The sequence below is a fragment of the Oryza brachyantha genome, chromosome 1 (genome assembly GCF_000231095.2).
Source record: "Oryza brachyantha chromosome 1, ObraRS2, whole genome shotgun sequence".
In the NCBI taxonomy this organism is placed as follows: Eukaryota; Viridiplantae; Streptophyta; class Magnoliopsida; order Poales; family Poaceae; genus Oryza; species Oryza brachyantha.
In genome coordinates this window covers 11,400,134-11,423,175 of record NC_023163.2, presented here as the reverse complement: position 1 = coordinate 11,423,175, position 23,042 = coordinate 11,400,134, and the positions used below count along the sequence as shown (strand labels likewise).

The window sequence follows — 23,042 nt, the reverse complement described above, 5'->3', positions numbered from 1 at the left end:
CTGCACATGACAAATTGGTATTAGAGAATTCCAGGTTCTGTGCCCATGGATTCTTAGCATGCCAATATCCCCAAAAGCCTAATCATGAATGTATATATAGAGATTACAAACATCTTATAGTTACAAACTCTAGTATTTGCCATTCAAATCAGCTAAGCAAGCAACATCTCTAGAGGACACCAAGCCAAAAAAACATATTCTGCAACATTGTATCTGTGACCACAGGGGCATGTTGTTACTCAACAGTGCCACCTATCATCGTCAACCCACTCCAAGGTGCCATCCCAAAGGCCAAGGAGAGGAAAGGACCTCATGCCGCAGTTATCTACACCGATTAGGCTCCACCATGCCATCGAGGTTCAAGGGAATTTCATGCTACTTCTGTCTATTATATTTTAATCTAGTTTGCGTTCCTTCAACACCAAATATACTTTGCTCATGTAATCCTTACGCATGACAAGGTAGTAGATTAATTTTGTCGATTGATTTTTTGTTGTTTCAACTAAGACTCGAGAACTCCCGACCTCAAACAAGGTAACATGAGAAATACATAAATTAGACCGAGTCTCGGGTCCAAAGGTCTAACCTCCCAAACAACTATAGCTGGACCGTAGTTCATCATCTAGTTAGACCACCTGAATACTTGTGGCCACCATTGAATTCACTATCTAGTCCAACAAGCCCAACAATAGCGATAGGCCAGCCATGGTGTGTAGGCTTTCGTGTTTCTCTATACTTACACTAAACTCGATCAACTATCAAATTTGGCTACAAAAACTAGATAAAGTTTGGTGCTATTCATAGTAAAAATGCCAATATTCTTGTCTGCGCCTAATTGCATAGTTAATTCGGTAATTAATAAATTAGTTGGCCAATATGTTAATTTTGCCAAACTAAACTACTTGGTAATTGCAATATGAGTTATTATTGGTTGATTAGCTAGCATGTCATCTAGCATTTGCTTTTTCGTTGTCAAAACTATCAATTTCATATAGTTAATTCTAGCAAATAAATACTTGTGATCTTTTTCTTAATCATCTCAATAATTGATAGAATTTGGCGGCAAAGAGGAAAACCAAGTGACAATTGATCTCAATATCGATAAGGGGGAAAAAATATAACACTCAATGCCTCTTCAGCCGATGCCACCCCATATTAAGCTAAGAATTGACCGATATGTTCCACTGAATATGTATTGTCCTGTCTAGAAAACTTCAGGAAATCAGACACCCTATATTGGTGAGGCAATTGGACTATCAAATCACTCAGGGTATGGTCTCCGAATTGTTCTCTCATCACGATGGCTATCTTGTTTGCTCATTCATCATCTCGCTTGTTATGCATAGGGTACAGTTGTTGAGGTTGAACCTGAGCACGGTGTTGATCCCTTCTTGGTATATTCCATTGAGGTATTTCTCCTCTTGGCAAGTTCCATTCAGGCATATTCCTTATTGGTGGATTCCATTCAATAATTGCATTGGATTGATGCCCCCACAATAAGCTGTTTGATGATATCTAGAAAGTATTATGAAAGTAATCACATCTCTTTCCACCCTATAAGTGACGCGGACCTTTTTTCTTGTAGTATTTGGAGGAGTGTTAGGTGAAAAATAAACAGGGTGTCATTATGGTTCATTAACAATTAATTCATCCACTAATTCTTGATTAAATTTTGAAGAGTGTTCACTAATCCCAAGATTGATTGATCAAAGTATGATGCTCAACTTCATTCATTGTTTCTTGAAACATTCTTTCAAGACTATTGGGGTTGATGTTGGCTTGATTGACCTATCTCCCTAAATTTTGATGGTTGGTAACTGGCTTTTCTGGACAAGCCCTTATCATGTCATACTAAATAATTCCAAGCTTGGGCTATGATAATCTCTAACACTTTGTTCAACTATATGTTTTTGTGCATCTGCCAGTTTCTCAAAATCTAATGGAGTTCTTTACCTTTGCACGGGACATATTGGCTCTTGTGTTGAAAATTTTGTCCCAGTAGGCATTTCAAGAAGTGTGTGGATGCAATTTCGCATAAACACGTGAAAGGCATGAGACATTTGTTGAACTCTGTGGCAGGTCTAAAGTCTGCTAAGTTTAAGGTGTACCGATTAATTTGACATTTGCAATTGATATCTAAGGAAGATAAATATGAAAGCAATCAACTATATTATTAATATGAAAGTAATAAATATGTGAGAAGTTTAAAGATCATCGGATGTAATTGATTAATAGTTAATTTAAATCTATAACATATCTAATGTATCTTATTACGAATAAGCTTAATAGAATAGATCAACACTTTAATAAATCAAAGTTAATTATCAATATAATGAGTCGATAGTCATTGGTTATGACAAAATGAAGAAAAAGTATAGATTTGCAAAATAATCAATCTAACCTATTAAGAAAAATCTTGCAAGATTGGACAATCTTGATAGATTGGATCTAACTAACATAATATATGATTATGCTTAATAGGGATTAGATAAAACAATTAGTAGATCCGCACCAGCTATCAATCCAATGAATCGATGACTTATATTTTTATGTGATTAACATGATAACTCACCAGCTGAAACTCTGATGAAACAATGAACAATGTAAATCAAATTCATATAAACTATTTATGAAACACAATCTAATAGACCAAACTTAACTGAGACAATACCAAATTAAAGACAACAAATAATAAAATATTAACATGATATAAACTGCACAAAGTGATTGATCATAATAATTCAAGAAACAAAAGTAACTTAAATTGAGCCGATACGATAAACTTGCATTCCTGGTTGGAATATTGGACTAAACAAAAAAGTTAACCATCTAGACATAAGATTACCGGGTGATGAGAACTAACTCAAGTGCCAGAGAACAAAGCCGATGCAGCCTAGCCGAGAGCTTACTCCATTAAAAACTACTACTAAGGGTGACGATGCATTGAAAGTTGTATGTTGAACCGTTGTTTTTACCATGCCACTAGATAAACATATTTATACTCTTAGGACTTACTAGAGTCCAATTCAGTTACAGAGTTATTCTTAAAAGAAAAAAATATCTAATTTATAAAAAGAAGATAAGTTAGATCTGTTCGTAGACTAGCTGGATTTGCCTTAATTCTTTATAGAGACTTCTTTGTGATTTTCTAACTGCACAATTCTTTCCATATTGCTCCATCTTGCCCTTTACTGTATTTGTTTTTCCACATAGAGATCTTCTAACTGCATGTCAAATCTTATTAATATATCATCAACTTGGGTTTTTTTGCCATAGTTTATTTTTCAACATTGACTTTGACTTATTAGATCACTAAGAATACGCCTATAAATTTTTTATTTACAAATTATTTTTTATTTGTAAATACGCCGTTTGTTTTTTTTCCATAAAACACGTAAATAATCGGCTAGAGAGTTTCTTCGCCAGTGACTAGCAACCCACCTTCCTCTATCTTGTTCTGCTTTCTGGCTTTTCTTTCTTGATATTTATCTGATCATTTCCTCTTCTTTCCAACATGCCATGTCTGCCAAGGGTTAGCTACTCTCTCCGTTTCATAATGTAAGATATGTATATAAATTATATATATTCATGAATTGATAAATTTAGACAAGACTAAAATGTTTTGTACTATGAAACAGAGGTAGTACATAATAAATCTAGCGCTGAGTTCCTGCCAACACCTGGATCAGCTGGGGTGCTGAAACCAAGTTAAGCTTCAAATTTGTTCTCAAGCTTTTATTTTCGCCCAAAAGTGGTGGGCTTCAAGTTGCCCATTTATTTGTTGGGCTTTTGTGAAGGTACAAAATACAGGTGGGCCGAAAAAACAAATACGGTATGACATAGATTTGCAAGTATCCACAAACAGGCACAAGTCGCACGGGATAGGAGTTGCCCCATATCAACACGTGGTAAATCCGAGGGGTTGAAATCCAGCTGCAAACCTAAAAGAAATCAAGCCGATTGACACATAAACAGTCCAGAAATTTATCAGTACGCTACGTTGAAACATGTTATTAAAGCAACACCTGATATAGAAAGCATGGTAGTACAATATTAAAAATTATATAAAAAATCTATTCAAACTATCCATCCAATCATTCGTATAAATCTTATACTACCTCTGTCCCTAAATATTTAAAGTTATTGATTTTTTTATACGCGTTTGACTATTCGTCTTATTTAAAAAATTGTCAAATATGTAAAGCTATATATATACATAAAAATATATTTAACAATACACGAAATGATATATATAAAAATAATTAATAATTAAGTAAATTTTATAAATAAGACAAACGGTCAAACATGTATAAAAAAGTCAACAGCGTCAAACGTTTAGGGAAGAAGAGAGTATTTTAAAACCGAGGTATTACTCCCTATTTGATTCTCACATTGCAACAAATACTATATAAGCCGAATCATTTTCTTCAATTTTTTTTTTTTGTGTTTTCTGGAACGGAACAGATTCTGTCTGGAGACGAACCATACTCCCGGCCCGGGTGGCCGGGTCCTGGGCCGGTGGGCCCGCTATAGCTACACCACACGAGGGGCGCCACATTCTCCACCGTAGCAAGTGCCAAGTGGCAACGAACCTAAACCCTAAAACTTTTCCCCTTCCCATCCGACGACACATTCCTCTCCTCCTCCGCCGCCGCCGCCTCCCAAACCCTCCCCCTATGGCCGAAGACGCCGCGGCGGCCGCCATGGCCGCGGCCTCGCTCTCGTCGGACGACCTGGAGCCCGCCACCCGCCGCACCCGCATCCGATCCATCCTGGCCGACGGCGCCGCGCGCGCCGGCGAGCAAGTGGTGGTGGGCGGGTGGGTTAAGACCGGCCGGGAGCAGGGGAAGGGCTCCTTCGCCTTCCTCGAGCTCAACGACGGCTCCTGCGCCTCCAACCTGCAGGTCCTCGTCGACGCTGTCGTCCACCCGCTCGCTCCGCTCACCGCCACGGGCACGTCTGTGCTCGTTGAGGGCGAGCTCAAGAAGCCGCCGGAGGGCACCAAGCAGCGCGTCGAGCTCCGCGTGACCCGCGTCCTCGAGGTCGGCGAGGTCGACCCCGCGGCCTACCCGCTGCCCAAGACCAAGCTCACGCTCGAGAATCTCAGGGACGTCGTCCACCTCCGCTCCCGCACCAACACGGTCGGTCTATTTCTCCTTGCATCTCTAAAATTTTAGCCTGTTCTGCATCACTGATTAAACATGCCTAGATCTTCCAGCTTTCAGGCTAATTTTGTTAAATCCTTGTGTCAAAATGTTAGTTTGTCTAGTTCTCTTGATTAATTAATAAATCCGCACAGTGGTTCTGTTCTTTTGTTAGATGAAAGATTATCTGATTTTTGTAATAGCTATTCCATGCTATAGATGATGAAATTAACTACTACAAAGTTGAAAATCTACTTAAAAATTATGAGATCAACTTGTATATACCATTTTGCCAAAAATCGTGAGCGCAAAATCTGAGAAATAATCAACCTAAATGTCTACTTCTTTTTTGCGATTTTGCTACATTATGTTGATGGGACTGAAATTTGAAGGTTGGGGTTATTATTTTTATTGGATTATGTGTTGTGTGGGCTGCAGAATTTACACAATCAAAATGAGTTAATTTAAAGTCTAGGTGGATCTAGTACCAATGCAGGTTGCAGTTTTTAGTATATAGTTCACTCACCTGCCAACTCTGTTATTCTTGACAGTTCTTTTGCTTGATATTGATATTTCATTAAGGCTATGGATGATTTCAGACATCCTCGCTAATTCGCGATGTTAAGCATGGACATTCTATGTGTTGTTGGATTCCCATACTCTTTGATCTAAGCTGCACACGCTTTCGGTGCAATCAATTCATGAAAACTACTTTTGGTAAAGCAATATCAGTATTGAAGTGTGTTTGCTTCTGCATGTAGCTTTGGCTTATTTATTTATTTTTGATTGCATTAAGAGGTAGGTGGATTTGGTCTGTTTGGGGTTTGCTGCTACTCTGCAATTCAATGTTTTGCAATATCGAAGTAAAGTGACTACTTCATATGAATGGAATATGTAGTTTGTTTCAGTTTTTCTCGGTTGAATCATGAGTTCGAATAATTTACATAACAAACTTCACAATCCCTGGTTGTTTTCTTTTGCAGATTGGTGCTGTTGCTCGGATTAGGCACCAGCTAGCCTGTGCAACACATAGGTTTTTTGATGAGAATGGATTTCTTTATGTGCATACACCAATTATAACTACAAGTGATTGTGAGGGTGCTGGTGAGATGTTTCAAGTGACAACTTTGTTCAGCCATGCTGAAAAGGTGGAGAAGGAATTGAAAGAGAACCCTGCACCATCGGAATCTGATATTGAGGCAGCTAGACTCATTGTCAAGGAGAAAGGAGATGTGGTTGCACAGCTTAAATCAGCAAAAGCTAGCAAACAAGATATCACAGCTGCTGTTGCGGAGCTTAACAAGGCAAAAGAAAATGTATCAAGGCTGGAGGAGAGATCAAAGTTGAAGCCTGGAATTCCACACAGAGATGATGGGACAGTAGCTTATGAGAATGACTTCTTCAAACGCCAGGCTTTTCTGACTGTATCTGGACAGCTTCAAGTTGAGACCTACGCGTGCGCTCTTAGCAGTGTTTATACCTTTGGACCAACATTCCGTGCAGAAAACTCCCATACATCACGACATTTGGCTGAGTTTTGGATGGTTGAACCAGAAATTGCATTTGCTAACTTGCAGGTATCTAGTATGAATGACATTTGCCTTAGCAGCATCTGAAATATTTCGTCTTTGCTTATTATCCACTTTTGGTTATCAAAATTGATGTCATTTTTTATTTCCAGGATGATATGAACTGTGCAGAAAGTTATGTACAGTACCTTTGCAAGTGGCTTCTTGAGCATTGCCGGGAAGACATGGAATTCATGGTGAAAAATTATGATAAGACTGCAATTCAGCGCCTTGAGCTTGTTTCCTCAACACCTTTTCAGCGCATTTCTTATACAAAAGCTGTGGAGATATTGAAAAATGTCACTGACAAGAAATTTGAAAACAAGGTTGAATGGGGAATTGATTTAGCTTCAGAACATGAAAGGTATGCATATTGGAATTTAATCTTTTATAATCCGATGACTTGCTGCACTTTGCTTAACTGAGGTGATATTTATATCTCTTCTTACATTGTTGAAGGTATTTAACTGAGGTGATATTTAAGAAGCCCGTAATTGTTTATAACTATCCGAAAGAAATAAAGGCGTTTTATATGAGACTCAATGATGATCAGAAGACTGTAGCTGCTATGGATGTTCTTGTGCCCAAGGTAAATCTAAATATCCTAGACATTTAGTTAGTGCCAACTGCCAATATAGGTAGCAGCCAAAAGTTCTCTTGCTTTTAAATTGATTACCTTGCCTTGACACTTTTTTGCTGGAATATCTTCCAAAGGTTGGCGAGTTGGTTGGTGGAAGCCAAAGAGAGGAACGTCTAGACCTCCTCAAAACAAGGTATGTGATACTCAACTTCAAGCAGAAGATATATTGGAATCGTTAGCATGATAGCTATTGCTCCGCACTTTTAGTATTCCCTCTGCTTTACCCAATGATAAAATGGGCTACAGCCATTTCTCTAGCCGCCATGCTCCAGGGATATTCCATTTTTACGGTGTAGATATTGAGGCATGCTAAAAATTTTGCACTAATTGTTCTTCCTGCCCTTTCTATTTAATTTGTTGTTCCAGTGAATGCTTCCTCTCCCCTGTTTCTGTTAAATATACCAGTCGTATATTTGCCATAAATATATGTACCCAGTTGATGACATGGAAATTTTGCTTAACAGGATACTGGACGCTGGGTTGCCTCTGGAGCCATATGAATGGTACTTGGACCTCCGTCGCTTTGGATCTGTCAAGCACAGTGGTTTTGGTTTGGGTTTTGAAAGAATGATTCTTTTTGCCACTGGTTTGGAGAACATCAGAGATGTCATCCCCTTCCCCAGATACCCGGGGAGGGCTGATCTCTAAATAATGAGAAATATTCTTCTCGCTGTTCTGTTAGCTCCTCTATTTCAGGTCTACAAGTGCGCACTGATGTTTCGTGTCAGCTTGGTTGTAATAGATGCTCACCATGTATTTAGTTAATGCCACAACAGGATATGAACGACCAATTTACTCATTTTGGCGATAGTAACATTTTGAAGTTTTGTTAAAACATGGTCAGATTGTACTTGATTAACACTCGTCTTTTTCCTTATGCTTATGTTTATAAGCTGAAATTTGAAATTTTAACTTTAAATTTTGAGCTTTTTTCATCAAAGTTTATTTTCTAACTTTGGCTTTTAAATCGCTAAGAATATGTTTATGAATGTTTTTTTCACAAATTATTTTTGATTTATAAATATGTTTGGTTTTTTTTTTTGAAACACCAAACAATCACCCCCTATCTAAAACGTGTGTTTGCAACATTTTTCCTCTAATGCAGTATGAAAGTGCAATGAGAACAGTTCCCTTTGCATTTCTTTCTTAACATAAGATTTGCTGCTTGTATTTGCATTGGAAATACTAAGGAAAGAATGTCCCCAATAGTCCATCTATCTCATCATCCTCTATTATAGAAATAGAGAATGAAATAAATAGAGAATGAAATGTAAATTAAGCTACAGTGAAACATCTATTTTATTTTCTAATTTTTTTATGTCATCTATATTAAGAGAAAGAAATTTCATATTTATATGTTTTCTGTTCATCCTTCAAATAAATATAGAGGATGTCATATATGGATGATTTGCTAGAGTAAAAAAAAATATGAATGATGAAACTGTTTTGAATGATTATCCAAATAAAGATATGCATGATTAAATTTAGATGAGCGGTTGGAGATACTCCAAGGATCGAGAAGAAACTTTCATTTTGACTCTGACAAGAGGGAAACAAATGACTGCACAAACAGTATTGCAGGAACAAATTAACAACCAATTAGTACTGTACATGTATATACGTTTTTATCATCCCAAACACAATTTGGATGCAAATGGAACTCACGAAAACACCAAGAATACCTGACATTATTACGCTGTGTTATGCAACTAAAAGTGGGATCCAATTATAAATCACGCGTCTAATTTTTAACAACAAATTGTCACACCCGCTCCCTTACCATTGTGCAAGTGGCGCAAAAAAGTGCGCGCCGAAAAACAACGAATCAAATCATACGGAACCGTTATCCCGGTACGGTTCTAACGAGTCCTACGAACTGCTATCCTGGTACCAATCTCATTTTCATACTTCGCTGGCGGCAAGAAATATAAAAGTGCAAGCTTGATCTTTAAAATTTCTCATCGTTAATTTACACCAGAGATAAAGAAGAGAGAGAATTTTAGATTGTGCTAGATGTTTCTTCTCTAATAAAGTTTATTGTTGGTGGCCCCATAGGTCCGTATGGTCCATCGAACTGAGCATGTTAGGCTAGTTAGGCTCTAATTCTATTTTTACTTTTCATTTTTACCATCGTATAGGGTGCTCCAAAATATAGCCATGAGATGAGGATCTCTCACACTGCTGCTATATTAGATCTCTTTATAATTAATTTGGGACTATTCAACATCTGCATTGCCATCTAAATGCATCTATTTTTCATCCGGGATTTCAAGTTACGTTATCTTGCGTCATGACACACTTGATATATACAAATTCAGTGATAAAAGAGAAGGCAGATATTATAAATCTCTAACTAACAAGTATATAAGCGTTTAAATATAAACAAATATTTTGAAAAATCGAGCAATCAAAATTAAAAGGTAAATATCATCGATCCTATGAAAATTATTTGAAACCAAAGGATTAAGTTTATTTTTTAGAAATTTTAATTTGTCCATATAATTAAGTAAATGCTTCCTTTGTACTATAAAAAATTAATTTGAGGATAAATCTAGACATCTAATTATTCATATTTACCTGGATTCTTCTTGGATTGGGGGAGTAGCATGGTAGTAATCCGCTCAATATATAAGCCTTATCTTTTTTGCTTATATTAAACATAAGCAAAATGGTCTCTTAATGATTAAAAGATATTTTATAGGTAACTTTTATATACGTGTACGTAGTAATATATAATCAAAGGCTAGAAAATAAATTACAATTAAAAACCTATAAAATTATTTTAATTTTAATTTTAATATTTAAAATTGACTTATAAATATAAGAAAGTGAACAGAGAAGGACCTCGATAAAACGTGCCCAATACTATCACATTGAGTGGCAAATGCCTTTGCGAGCATTGTACTAAAAGCTAACGTTGATGAAAGATCGATATTTTCTTATGCTTCTGAGGGCAAGATAGAAAAATATATATGGAGTACATATATAACCCAATTGATCTTATGTAGTACACTATACTTTGGTCAGTTGAATGAGACGAAGATGCATGCATGACCTAGGTTAGAGACAGAGACTCGTGAAGAACAAAAGTGAGAACAGAATAATCTTATGACAAATTAATTAACACAGCAACACCCAAACGCACGCAGACTCTGTTTAATTGTGACTCGATCTAACCAATGACAACGAGACGAGATTCGTTGCAGCTCACGCACATTAGACGGACATACACATGATATATATAATCACGCTGGACAACACATGCTCCAAAGTCCAAACCCAAAATAATGACAAGGTTAGGTCGAACAAGTTAAATAAATGATCATAAGCACAGTTAGTGAAATAATTAAATGGAACGAATGATACCTCACATATTTTAGATATACATACCTAAGTAGTGCAGTACTGCGGGATCTCGTTCCCCGTACGGGGATTCAGTGATATTCTACCGTGACAATCTGTCACTGACATGTGAGTCCCGCGTGGGTCTAGGCACATATAGGGCTCACATGTCAGTGACAGAATGTCACGGGATAATATTATTGAATCTGTATCCTCGTTTCCCGGTGGTAGTTTAAGTTTTGACAAAATTAATCGGTTGGTATGGATGCTTATTTGCAAACGAAAAAATAATTTATAAATAAAATTTTATATATGTATTGTTAGTAATCTAAAAATTTAAGTTAGGAAATAAACTTTATTAAAAAACTTCAAAATCAACTTCCAATTAAAATTTAAAAATTTGAATTTTAGCTCGTAATTAAGCACGAGCAGTATCGAGAAGATATAGCCTTGCCGCTGCCTCTGCATCGCCATCGCCGTCGTCGGCCGAGTACGCACATCGATCGATCAACCGTCCGGCGGGCCGACATGACGACAGAGGTGGAGCTGCGAGTGGAGTCCCTCAGCCTGAGCGGCCTGTCCGCCATCCCGCCGGAGTACGTCCGACCGGAGGAGGAGCGCGCCGGTCTCGGCGACGCCCTCCAGATCGCGGCCCGGGCCGCTTCCGAGGACCCCGCCCGCATACCGGTCGTCGACATCGCCGCGTTCGACGGAGGAGACCCGGACGGGAAGCGCGCGTGCGTCGAGGCGGTGCGCGCGGCGGCCGAGGAGTGGGGCGTCATGCACGTCGCCGGCCACGGCATCCCGGACGACGTGATGGACCGCCTGCGCGCGGCGGGGGAGGCGTTCTTCGCGCTTCCCGTCGCGGAGAAGGAGAGGTACGCCAACGACCCGGCGGCGGGGCGGCTGCAGGGGTACGGCAGCAAGCTCGCCGCCAACGCCAGCGGGCAGAGGGAGTGGGAGGACTACCTGTTCCACCTCGTCCACCCCGACCACCTCGCCGACCACTCCGTCTGGCCGGCGAACCCGCCGGAGTACGTGCCCGTGACGAGCGACTTCGGCGCTCGCGTCCGGGAACTCGCTTCCAAGCTGCTCGCCATCCTCTCCCTCGGCCTCGGCCTGCCGGAAGAGACGCTGGAGCGGCGTCTCCGGTCAGGACAGGAGCAGGACGAGGACGACGACCTGCTCCTCCAGTTCAAGATCAACTACTACCCCAAGTGCCCGCAGCCTGACCTCGCCGTCGGCGTCGAGGCCCACACCGACGTCAGCGCGCTCTCCTTCATCCTCCACAACGGCGTGCCGGGCCTGCAGGTGCACCACGCCGGCCGCTGGATCACCGCGCGCTCCGAGCCTGGTACCATGGTCGTCCACATCGGCGACGCCCTGGAGATCCTCGCGAGTGGGCGCTACACCAGCGTGCTCCACCGCGGCCTCGTCAGCCGCGAGGCGGTGCGCGTGTCCTTTGTCGTCTTCTGCGAGCCGCCGCCGGAGTCCGTGGTGCTGGAGCCTGTGCCGGAGCTACTGCTGCTCGCGGGCGTCGCCGACAAGCCGCTCTTCCCGCCACGCACCTTCAAGCAGCACGTCCAGCGCAAGCTGTTCAAGAAGCAGGAAGACATCAACGTTGCAGCTGCATAATTCAACGCTATCATCCGTCGAATTAAATGGATCGACCTAGCTAAATAATTGCAACACGCTAGCTAGGTCACTATATATATCATAAAAACGTGTGATGCATTTTTGAATTGTGCACTATATACACCTTTATTTTTTTAAATAGAGGTTGTTTTACAATGCGTGCGTCAAATTGTTTTATCTCTGTGATTCTATCTTTATAGATCGATCGAATTTCTATTAAACTCCCTTACTTATAACCGCTGTATCTATGACAGCCGTCAGCCGGGACACGTTATCTCAGCCATCGTTTTGTCTGCCGGGAAAAATTGAATACCGGCGCACATCTGACTTTTATGTAAGGGTATTTTTACCCGGTCTCTATATTCACTTAGATATATACAGCTATTTTTTTTCACTTTTGCTATTTGGTAGTCGACTGCCGTTTCTGATAGGTGTCAGTTGATCGTAGCTACCCTCTGTTTTGAACCAACGTTAATTTTGTTTTTGCCCGCCGGTCCGATGGGAAGCAACACTAATTCTTTTTGGGCTTTGTTGGGCTGTGAATTTTGAGAATAGTGACCCGCGGCCCACATAAAAATCCACCTCGAACAAGCCGACATGGGGGATTTTTTGCTGTCTCACATTTGCTTCCACCGATGCTTTTTTTCTGTTTGCCTCGTGATTCATCGGGAAGCATCGACAAATCTGGCAGAAGGGAGGTGACAAGGGGGCGATTCGTTCTGCTTCCACCGATGCTTTTTCTGTGTGCCTCGTGATTCATCTAGAAGCACCGACGATTTTGGTAGAAGGAAGCGGGGGCGATTCGTCCGGCGAAGCGGGAGAGCGCGTTTCGTCTGCCGAAGCGGGAGGGATGGGGGAGCGCGATTCGTCCGGCAAAGCGGGAGAGTGCGATTCGCCTGCCGAAGCGGGAGGGACAGGGGAAGCGCGATTCGTGAGCTTCCTCAGCCGACGCCATTCTTCAGGTACGGCTGAGTGCTGACGCCATGCTCCTGGTAAGTTTTGGAGATTTTTTTTGTTGCTCTGCCTGATTTGGATTTTTGAGATAGGGGTTTTACGTGGATTTGTCATGTCTCTAGCAGCTAGCGATTCTGTCGGTTAGTTTTAGAATCTCCATCATCTTGGGGGGGAGGGCATACCTGGATCTCTTTTTGTGAAGAGGTAAATGTGCGATTCATGCAGTTTGGTTTCTCCCCATAGTTGTGGGTTTGTGGATGATTTTGTGAAGAGGTGAATAAATTGGTCACTGACACCTCACAGGGGTGGAGCACTGCTTCGTGAAGTAGTACACGTTGAACTATCAACTCATGCAGTGTCTCCCTTGAGATGGATCTGGCTACTGAGTTCTAATTTGAGTTCTAATTTAGGGGCATTGTTCAACATATCAAGTTAGTTTTGTGACCTGTGATGCTTAGCATTTGTGTCTGTTTGTCCCCTTTTTGCTAAGCATGGTGCCATTGTATTAGCATAGATAGTATTGAGATAGTGCTATTAGCAGAAGCAAGACTCCTTTTTCTAGGGTGATTGTTATTGGGGCTTTTTGTGATATGTACCAAGTTCCAGGAGGGGGTATAGTTGCCTTTTAAAGCAGTACTGGATATATTTTTCACATGTAAATATCGTGGCACTTGTAATCTGGATGTCAGTAAGCAATAAACCTCGCTGAGCAACATTTTTTGTTGGTTCCGCGCTTGCTTTTTACCTCAAGTTTGTGAAAATATGGAAGCATATTATGTTTTTGATGTAGTGCCACCTGAGTAGCGGTAAGAGTTTTCTGGTTGAGTGGTGAAACCATAATAGCTTTTGGTTGGTAGTTTTAGAACAACCTAGAAAATCATATTGTTCACTTGATCAGTCAATTGGGCTTTTCTCTTTTTCCTTAACGACACCCCAATGAATCTTCCATTTAGCTAAATATAAGTGTCCTTCGAGTAGAACACATTCAGGTCTGTTATGTCATTAAGTGTTTGTAATCTTTTTTATATAATTTTAGTATTTTCAACCAACTTATTTTTGTGCATCTCATCAGTTGTTATTTTTTGATTTCTCAACATTACGTTATCCATGAAATTTGCACCCACTAGTTGTATCAATTGCAGATATTAGTGATGTACAACTTTACCTACAGATTTGTGTAACTTTAATTATAAACTCGGGCAACTAAACTTATACATGTTTGGCACCTAAGTGACAAGAGTAAGACATTTTATTTTCTGTTTATGATGTATGAAGAAAAACATTTTTTCCCAAGTGTCTGCAAAAAAAAGTGGCTCATTTGTTTCAACAATCTTTTTCAATATAGTGGCTCATTTTATAAGCAGATATGGAAAATTTTTGCCGTGTTTCAAGATATCCTACATAAATTAGATTCAAACAATACATGAGTTTTAGGCATTTTGAGCATTTTTCTGTTATTTTCATCCGTCATTTTTGATTCTAATGACAAAACATGTATCTAATTAATGATAAAACCCTAAAACTAATAATTGTACACATGTTTCTATACAAATAGCACACTCTTTGTTGCTATAGTTTGCATTTTCAGTAATTCACAACTTCAGTTTTAAATTTCTGCAACTTAAGTTACGATTTAATACAACTTCGGTGTTTACATTTGTGCATCTATTGATTTGTTCAAATCAAAACTAAGAGAGAGTGTGTGCGCATGCGTGCGGGATGCACGTGTGTGCTTGCTCCAGGATGGAGACACACCATGACCTCAATCTTAGCATCTTTTCAGACTACTACATTTGTTGACTAATTTTTAGTATTGTCAACCGGGGTTCTAGCACCACATTCTTTTTGCAAGCTTGCAATGTATAATGTGCAGGAAAATAGGAATTTTTGTGTGCAGCTCATCAGTTGTTGTATTGATCGTCAAATTTATATTATACATGAAAATTGCACCTACTAGTTATTTTCACTTTTGCCGATCTCAGTGATGTGCAACTTCGGCTATAAAATTGTGTAACTTTAATTATAATCTTGGATAACTTAACTTATATGTGTTTGCCACCTAAGTGATAAGAATTAAGTCATTCTATTTTTCTGCTTATGATATACGAAGAAGACATTTTTTCCACCGATGCTTTTTCTGTGTGCCTCATGATTTATCTGGAAGCACTGATGATTCTGGCAGAATGGAGGCGAAGCGAGGGAGATTCGTCCGGCGAAGTGGGAGAGCGTGATTCGTCTGTCGAAGCGGGAGAGCTCGATTCATCTGCCGCAGCAGGAGGGAGGGGGAGTGGGATTCGTGAGCTTCGTCAGCCAATGCAATTCTTCAGGTATGGCTGACAGTGATAGTGTTCAGTTTTGTTTAAGGTTTTTACAGTGTGGTGGGGGTAGGGGGAGCTGCTATGGAGGAGCATTGATGAGTTTTGCGCATTTTTATTTTGTCTTAGTTTACCATGATTTTGGGGGTAAATAGTTTTGATTCGTTCGGTGTCTTCTGCTTAGATCTGACTGAAATTTCTTTGGTTCGCTCTGTGCAAATCATAAACGACATCGAGACCGTGGTTCAGATTCGTTACCTTTTCACTGCTATCAGTCAGTGCTCAACTCCGTAAGAGAGACCGTGCTTCTGTGAATGGGAACCAGACAAAGGTCGTGCAGGTATATATATGTGTATATGGGACTGTCCATTTCATGTATATGGCACTGTCTTATTGTTTTTTGTTTTGCATTTTTTACTCTTAGTGGGTATGACCTGGTTTTTTCTCAGTGTCTTTGTTAGTAGTTGGGGGTAGGGTATAATTACTTGTTTTTATAGTAACCTCAACTTGGATATGCAAAATCACAGAGAATATTAATGTGCAAATATTTTTATCCTGTTCTACATTTTTGACTAAGAAAGTGGCAATAATTTTAATTTTCTTATTAGAATCTATGAGAAAAGCAAAAATAGCCTATCTGGTAATTGATATCACCAAGATGCTTTTTGGCATTTTTCTTTGGCTAGAACTCAACATGTGCTCCTTAATAAAATTAATGTGATATAAACACAGGTTTTTTCCCGTCCCTGATGATTTTGTTTAACTCATGGCAGTAGATGGTAATAGTCATTAGAGGTGAAATAATGTGCATTTTTATATATTTTTGCTCTATGTAATCTATTGAACTACCCATTTTTCTGTACTTCTCATTTTCAAATATGTGCCTCGCTTTCTGTTTTTCTGCTTGCCATGATCATGTTTTTCAATATATTTCTGCAACTACGGAATGCTAAGGTGCATTATCTCCCTGTTCCTCTTGCTGCAAGATTTTATAGGTCTAGGATGCATTTCTGTTTCAGCACAAAATCCCTACATAATGATTTGTTTAGCTAATAGCTATTTTTTATAGGAATATTTTTCTTGTTTGGTACATCAAGTCATATTGGCTACTGCTACTTTAGTTTTTTCTTTTTCTCTTTTTTGGCTATCCTAACTTGATCCTTGTACAAATAAATTTGTTTTAAATACTTCTTTTTCAGCAGTCAAAACACAACAATGGAAGAAACACTTTCAGAACATGATTACATCTCGCACAATGGTTCTGATACTAAGGATTCAGATACTGACTATGTGAGATCACGTGGATCTGAAGATTCTGATGATTTCAGCATGCATGGCGACTTATTTGATATTTTGAGAAACTTGGCACATATATTTTTTAACCTATTTTTTAAAATGTTTACATTTTTATCTCTATATTAACATAAAACATTATTTTTTCTTTTTCTTTTTCTAGTGTTCTGTTTCATCAAAGAGGAAGAGGGACAACAGAGGAAGAGGAAGAGGAAGGTGATTTTGAAATTCATGTGGTTGTGTTGTTTGGCTAGCAGGGTATCGATTTATATAGTCACACAGTACTCTCTTTTTGATGATGTTTTTAGAATAAAGTTATTCAGTAGGTTCTCACTCAATCCTGCTTTTTTAGAACCCAAAAATCTGAAACTGCAGCACTCTTTTTAGATCCTGATACTTGTTTGTTTCGGAGTAACATGTGAACGCTTTCCCAACTATATACTATTAGATTACTTCTATTTTGTTCTTTTGCTTGTAACTAATCAACTTTTGAAAAATTGGCAGTTGTACAAACATTGTACCCTAGCCTTAATTTTTTTTCAACCATTCTATGTGCTGGTGTCATTAACTCTGTGTTATTATTTTAAGTGTATTTTTGGGGGCATACATAGGTGGATAAATATTCATAGTGTGTGAATTATTTAACTCTATATTTAATTTTATTGAATTCTAACGCTGACATATTTTTGGTAGTATTTTTTTTAGTTTTTTACTTAGTGTCTCTGAAAGAAGCTCCAAATGCCTAGATTTTTTTTGTTAAAAAATAGTACATGTCCTTTTGATTGGATATTTTTTGATTTAGATTGGACTACGGAGTTTGCATTTTGCAGAAAAACCACTATCTTTATTGAAGGACGATGAGCTAATTTAACTATAAAAGTGAAAGGTTTAGTCAGTAGTGCTACTTGTTGAAATGTATGTTTTTGTTTTATGTTTTGGTGGCTTTTGACCTATGCAAACTGCATTTCTTACCTGTTTCTTAGTTCCCCATCTTTTTTTTTCTTTTTTTAGATGATGTGTTTTACTTTTCATTTTTTCTATCAGTATAGCACATAGGGGAAATAAGCTTCGAATCAAATGGGAATTCAGAAGGATCTGACTATTTCGAGAAGTACATTAAAAAAGATTTATTAATTAACACTCTAAAAAATTTGGTAAGTAACCTCTATTTGTAAACTCATAAAAAAATTTATAACATTTTCTCTTTTTTCTATAAAATGTTTTTATCTAACAATATTTTTATGTTTTCTATTTTTATTATTTAGAGTTCTATGTCATCAAAAAGGAAGAGGGAGGCGAAGAATGCTAAATCAATCAAACATAAACACAAGGTACTTTTTTGCATTTTTTATGTTTTTTACAATTTTTTGATTGAAAAATAGACATAATGGCATTTTTTTCTCTATAGATTTTTTTACTCAGACATCAACAATGATTTTAAATGTTTCTTCTTCATCATTGTTTATTCAGAATCCAAAAGTAGCTACGAAACAAGATTTCTGCTTTGATTCTGATTCCCCTAAACCAAGAAGCAGACTGAATGTTACATATTTTGGTAATATTATTGATGGCCTTAGCTTGAGACAAAAGTCTATAATCGAAGGATCTGCATTTTCTTCATTGTTAAGCTTCCAGAGATGCAACGTTCCATTTTCATTTGTCAAGTGGATTGCAAACCACACAGATGTCAGCTGTTCAGATATATGTGTCAATGGGAATACCATCCTATCACACCACATACTGTACATGCTGTACTCGGTATCCCAATTGGAGGAGCTGAAATCAACACTGATCACAATGAAGAAAGAGTTTTTTGAAAACCATTATGGGAAGACAAAACCACTCATATACTTCTTTGGATCCAAATTGCTTGATGACAAAGACAAAAACAATCTGTCCACTAAAGATGTGCTAAGGTGTTTCATGATAGTTGCATTGTCAACTTTTCTATGTCCTAATTCTGATACTCATCCAAGCCTGAAGTATTTGGGACCCCTAATTGATGTTAACTCAGTTTCCAATTGGGATTGGTCAAAATTTGTATACGACTGGCTCATTACATATATTGGAAAATTTCAAAAGGAGAATAATTCTAAATCACAACATTCAAAAACTTTGGGAGGTTGTGGATACCTACTAGCTCTAAGTATTTTTTTTCTGTCCATTTTTTTCATCTTTTAATATTCCTTTAACAACTTTTCCTTTTTCCTTCATATAAAACAGGTAAATTACCTTGACTATAAGGACTTTGGATTAAAGAATCTCACAAATCAGATACCAAGGATCAAATATTGGACTGGGGACATGATCAAAACATACTCAGGACTTGATTCATTCACAAAGAAAAATTTTGGAAAACGTACGGTAAGTGCATTTTTTTTTCTGAACTCTTCTTCTTTTTCCTTCAAAGTTGCAAGTCATATTTTCTTTACATGCTTTCTTTTAAATTTTTTCAGTTCAAGGCTGCTGATCAAACCTACTATTCTACATTTGAGAATAGAGGTCCAAGCCATTCAACTCATCAAAACAAACACAATCAATCTTGCAGAGAAGCCTTAAGGGATTGTATGGATAAATCTTTTAAAATAAAGGTATACAATTGCAACTTTGTATGTTTTATATATTTTTGGCTTTTTCTTTCTTTTTTTGTTGTTGTTGTTGTTGCTTTGTTCTAGCCGTTCTAGCTGTGGAGGCCAGCTAGAAAGTATGTACCATTTTTCATGTTCTCTCTTGTTGATACACATGTACTACACCATATCTTTTTTAGAGCAGTTTGCAAATGAGATCAATAGTTTAACTATGTCCAATGTTTAGTTTTTTTCTAGGGGGGGGGGGGGCAGCTAAAATGTGCTGGCATCACTGTCTATATTTTTTTCTTCCTGTACATTGATATTATTTCCCACAAACAGGCCATCGATGATATCGTGTCACTTTGTGATAATTTCACAAGACACAATATAAACAGATCACAAGCATCAAACATTGAACTAGCAGTACAAATTTTGACCTACATATCGTTGTCGAAAGGAGAACTTTTCATTAAGGAATGCAACACTCCCATGACACAAAATGACAATGATAAACCAAGTGAACAAGCTACAAGCAACATGCACAAAGAAGACAATACACATAACGAAGCTCACATCCACAACTATGAAGATGTTGCAAACAAAGAAAGTTAGATCACGTTTTTTAGGCTTTTCTTACCATATCCAAATTTCTGGTTTTTTGACTGGAGGCATCCCAACCTATCCCAAGTTTTGTTCTTTGAATAAGCCAAAACTGACTATGTGATTATGCTTACCTTTTTTAAATATATTACGCGTAGCAATTTAGAAGGTAGTTCAGTTTTTTTTCATCCTTTTTCGTCTATTTTTTCTAGTTTGTTTTTTTGTTAGTACCAACAATGAAGATGCACTCATTCAGCAATGTACTCATCTTATGGTTAGTGCCCACCAGAAGGATTCTTTTTTAAGTCCAGCTTAGGGCTTATGCTCATTTTCTTTTTATTCTGTAGAGCTATGTAGTGCTCCACAACTATTTGATTAATTTTTCTAGAGATGGAAATTTGTTTTCATTACTAAAAACAGTACTTCCGGTGGTGTTCCTAGTCTTAGTCTTCATTTCCCACTTTCAGATTGTATACTGACCCATAATCTGTTACATACTTGCACACACTTACAGTGAAAATTGCACATAATTTAACTATGCAACTTTTGGACGACTTATATGCAACTGTATTTTTGTTGTTTGGAAGAACTCATTGTTTACTAATTACATCTTTCCAATTTTATTACATGATAATTGCATTAAATAATATCGTTCACATTTTTACAAAATACAACAATGTCATTTCTGATATTTTATCCTTTTCGCGTTGTATAGTGACCCAAATTCGATTCATACTTGCATTAACTTTGAGTATAAATTGCAAGTTTTCCATGACATTTCTGCAACCGTGTTTTGTTGTTTGCAAGTATTCACATTTATATGTTTTTATGGCCTTTTTTTCCTAACTAGCTGTTTTTCAAGTCTTTTTTAACATGACAAATGCATTGCGCTTTTTAAAATGCAAATATTTTTCATGATTTTTTTGTGCAAATGTATGTTTGGTGGTTTAGAAGTATCCACAAGCAACATGCACAAGGATGACCATGCACAGAACGAAGATCACATGCACAACAATAAAGATGTTGCCAACAACAGAGGTTAGATCATGTTTTTTAACCTTTTGTTACCATATCCATCTTTCTGCTTTTTTGGGTGGAGGAATCCCAACCTATCCTGTGTTCTATACTTCAACCACTAAAACCAACTATGTCAGTATGCCTACTTTTTTTAATATATCATTTTTGCTTGTGTTTTTTAATATATACTTTTGCTTGTGTTTTTAATATACCATACGACATTTTGATTTTACACATTCATCACCTAGATGTTCTTATGGCATGTGATTATGGACTTTTGAGGAGCTTGGATGCCCAATTCTCTATTTACTTTGTATATTGGGTCACAAAACTTGTAGTAACCTTTTTGCTAGAACATGGTGCTTCATAGCTTCTTTGCATGGCTATAATTCTTGGGAAAGTCTCAATTCTTTTTTAGTACGAAGATTGTTTCTATTTCTTAATACCAGCCACCTATACTTGCACAATGTGTATATTACAATTGCATATAGCTTAACATATAGTTGCATAATATTTCAAATATGCAAATTTACCATAAGTGAAGTGCAACTGCACCATATATTATGTGCTACCATAGTTTTTATGAGTCTGGCTTAGTTGAAGAATATTTTTTTTACCAAATTCGTCACTTTTTCTGTGTTATGTGCTTCAACTACAAAAACAGATTGTGTGATTTCGCCTACCTTCTTTTTAGATAAACCAACATTACAATGCAATGAAACTTTTGTTGACACACAACAATCACAAAATCCTATTTCATCAATACCTCTGCAATCACCAATGGACAAAAGGGAACGGAGTGCGGAACGAAAAAAGGTAGTCATCAAATATTTTATCTTTTTTTAAAATTATCTATTTTGTTTATTTATTTGAGTCAATTCGCATAATTTTATTCTTTTTTAAGCCAATGAGATTCAAACAAATAGAAGCTGGACACGTAGATAGCCACAACGAAGCTAACAAGGTTAGTTTACTATATATATTCATGTGGGGGTATATTGTTTTGTATATATAATTTTTTTCCCTCATGTTACATAATCATTTGGTTTTTAAAAATAGATTCACAAACAAACATCTGGAAATGACTCTACAGAGTATGTTGTGGACATAACCAGGCCACATGACAACGAAACAAATGTATATTTTTTCTATAAATTTAAGTATTATCTAACTTTGTTATTGCTCATTATTTCCTCATTTTTATCACATGTTCTATCTTTTTTTTTCTGATTATAGTTTGAAGACAACACAAACTCACCCAACAGTTACAGTTTCAATCATTTATTACCACACACAAAGACAATTCTAGAAGACAAAACACAACCAACTGAAGGTAATCCCTTTTTTCATTTTTTTAGCATTGCTGACGTTTTGTTTCCTAACTAATACTTTTCAAATTTATGGGTTAAGCTTTTTATATGAGTTAATTTTTTTTGAGTTTTATCCTTTTGCCCCAGAAGTATTCTGAAAAACAATAGTTTATCTACAATTTTTGTTTTTTTCACTTTTCCAATGTAGTTACACTTCATAATCATGTGCTTAAAAAATAACTTTTACCTACTATTTTTTTTGTGCTTACAACTATTTTGGATGAACACTTCAGCAGTAAACTTTTTTTATATACTGTGTTTTTTTCATAGGAGCCCATGTGGCTGATTCACCAACACATGAAGCTTCACAACACGCTGCTTCAGATCATGGTAGCCTAACAACTTAAAACATTTTTTTTTGGTGTAATTCAATTTTCTTTGTCCTTTTCTTACTTGTTTTTACACAACAACTAAATTGAAAAAAAGTAGCCGTTCAACAAGCAAGGATTTTATTGGCAGTCAACAGTCTACTTCTTCTGTGGCATCAAGGACAAGGGCAACAAGATTAGCTTCAGGTTCACCTTTATCATCACGCCCACTTAGCGCTCAAAATAAGTATTGCATTGAACACAAAGAACGAAAAAGATCAAGGGA

General features: G+C 37.6%; 2 protein-coding genes across 2 annotated transcripts; both read left to right on the top strand.

Moving 5' to 3' along the window:
- Window positions 1-4,576: 4,576 nt before the first annotated feature.
- LOC102707177 (asparagine--tRNA ligase, cytoplasmic 1-like) lies at window positions 4,577-8,183 on the top strand. The gene is made up of 6 exons (XM_015832669.2): window positions 4,577-5,141; window positions 6,128-6,721; window positions 6,826-7,076; window positions 7,172-7,301; window positions 7,427-7,485; window positions 7,817-8,183. Exons 1-6 carry the CDS (start codon window positions 4,677-4,679, stop codon window positions 7,998-8,000), a joined length of 1,683 nt encoding a protein of 560 aa, XP_015688155.2. The 5' UTR covers window positions 4,577-4,676; the 3' UTR covers window positions 8,001-8,183.
- A 3,039-nt stretch (window positions 8,184-11,222) lies between these two features.
- Window positions 11,223-12,329, top strand: LOC121053936 (leucoanthocyanidin dioxygenase 1-like). Its single transcript, XM_040522589.1, has one exon. It carries the CDS (start codon window positions 11,223-11,225, stop codon window positions 12,327-12,329), a length of 1,107 nt encoding a protein of 368 aa, XP_040378523.1.
- The last annotated feature ends 10,713 nt before the right edge of the window (window positions 12,330-23,042 follow it).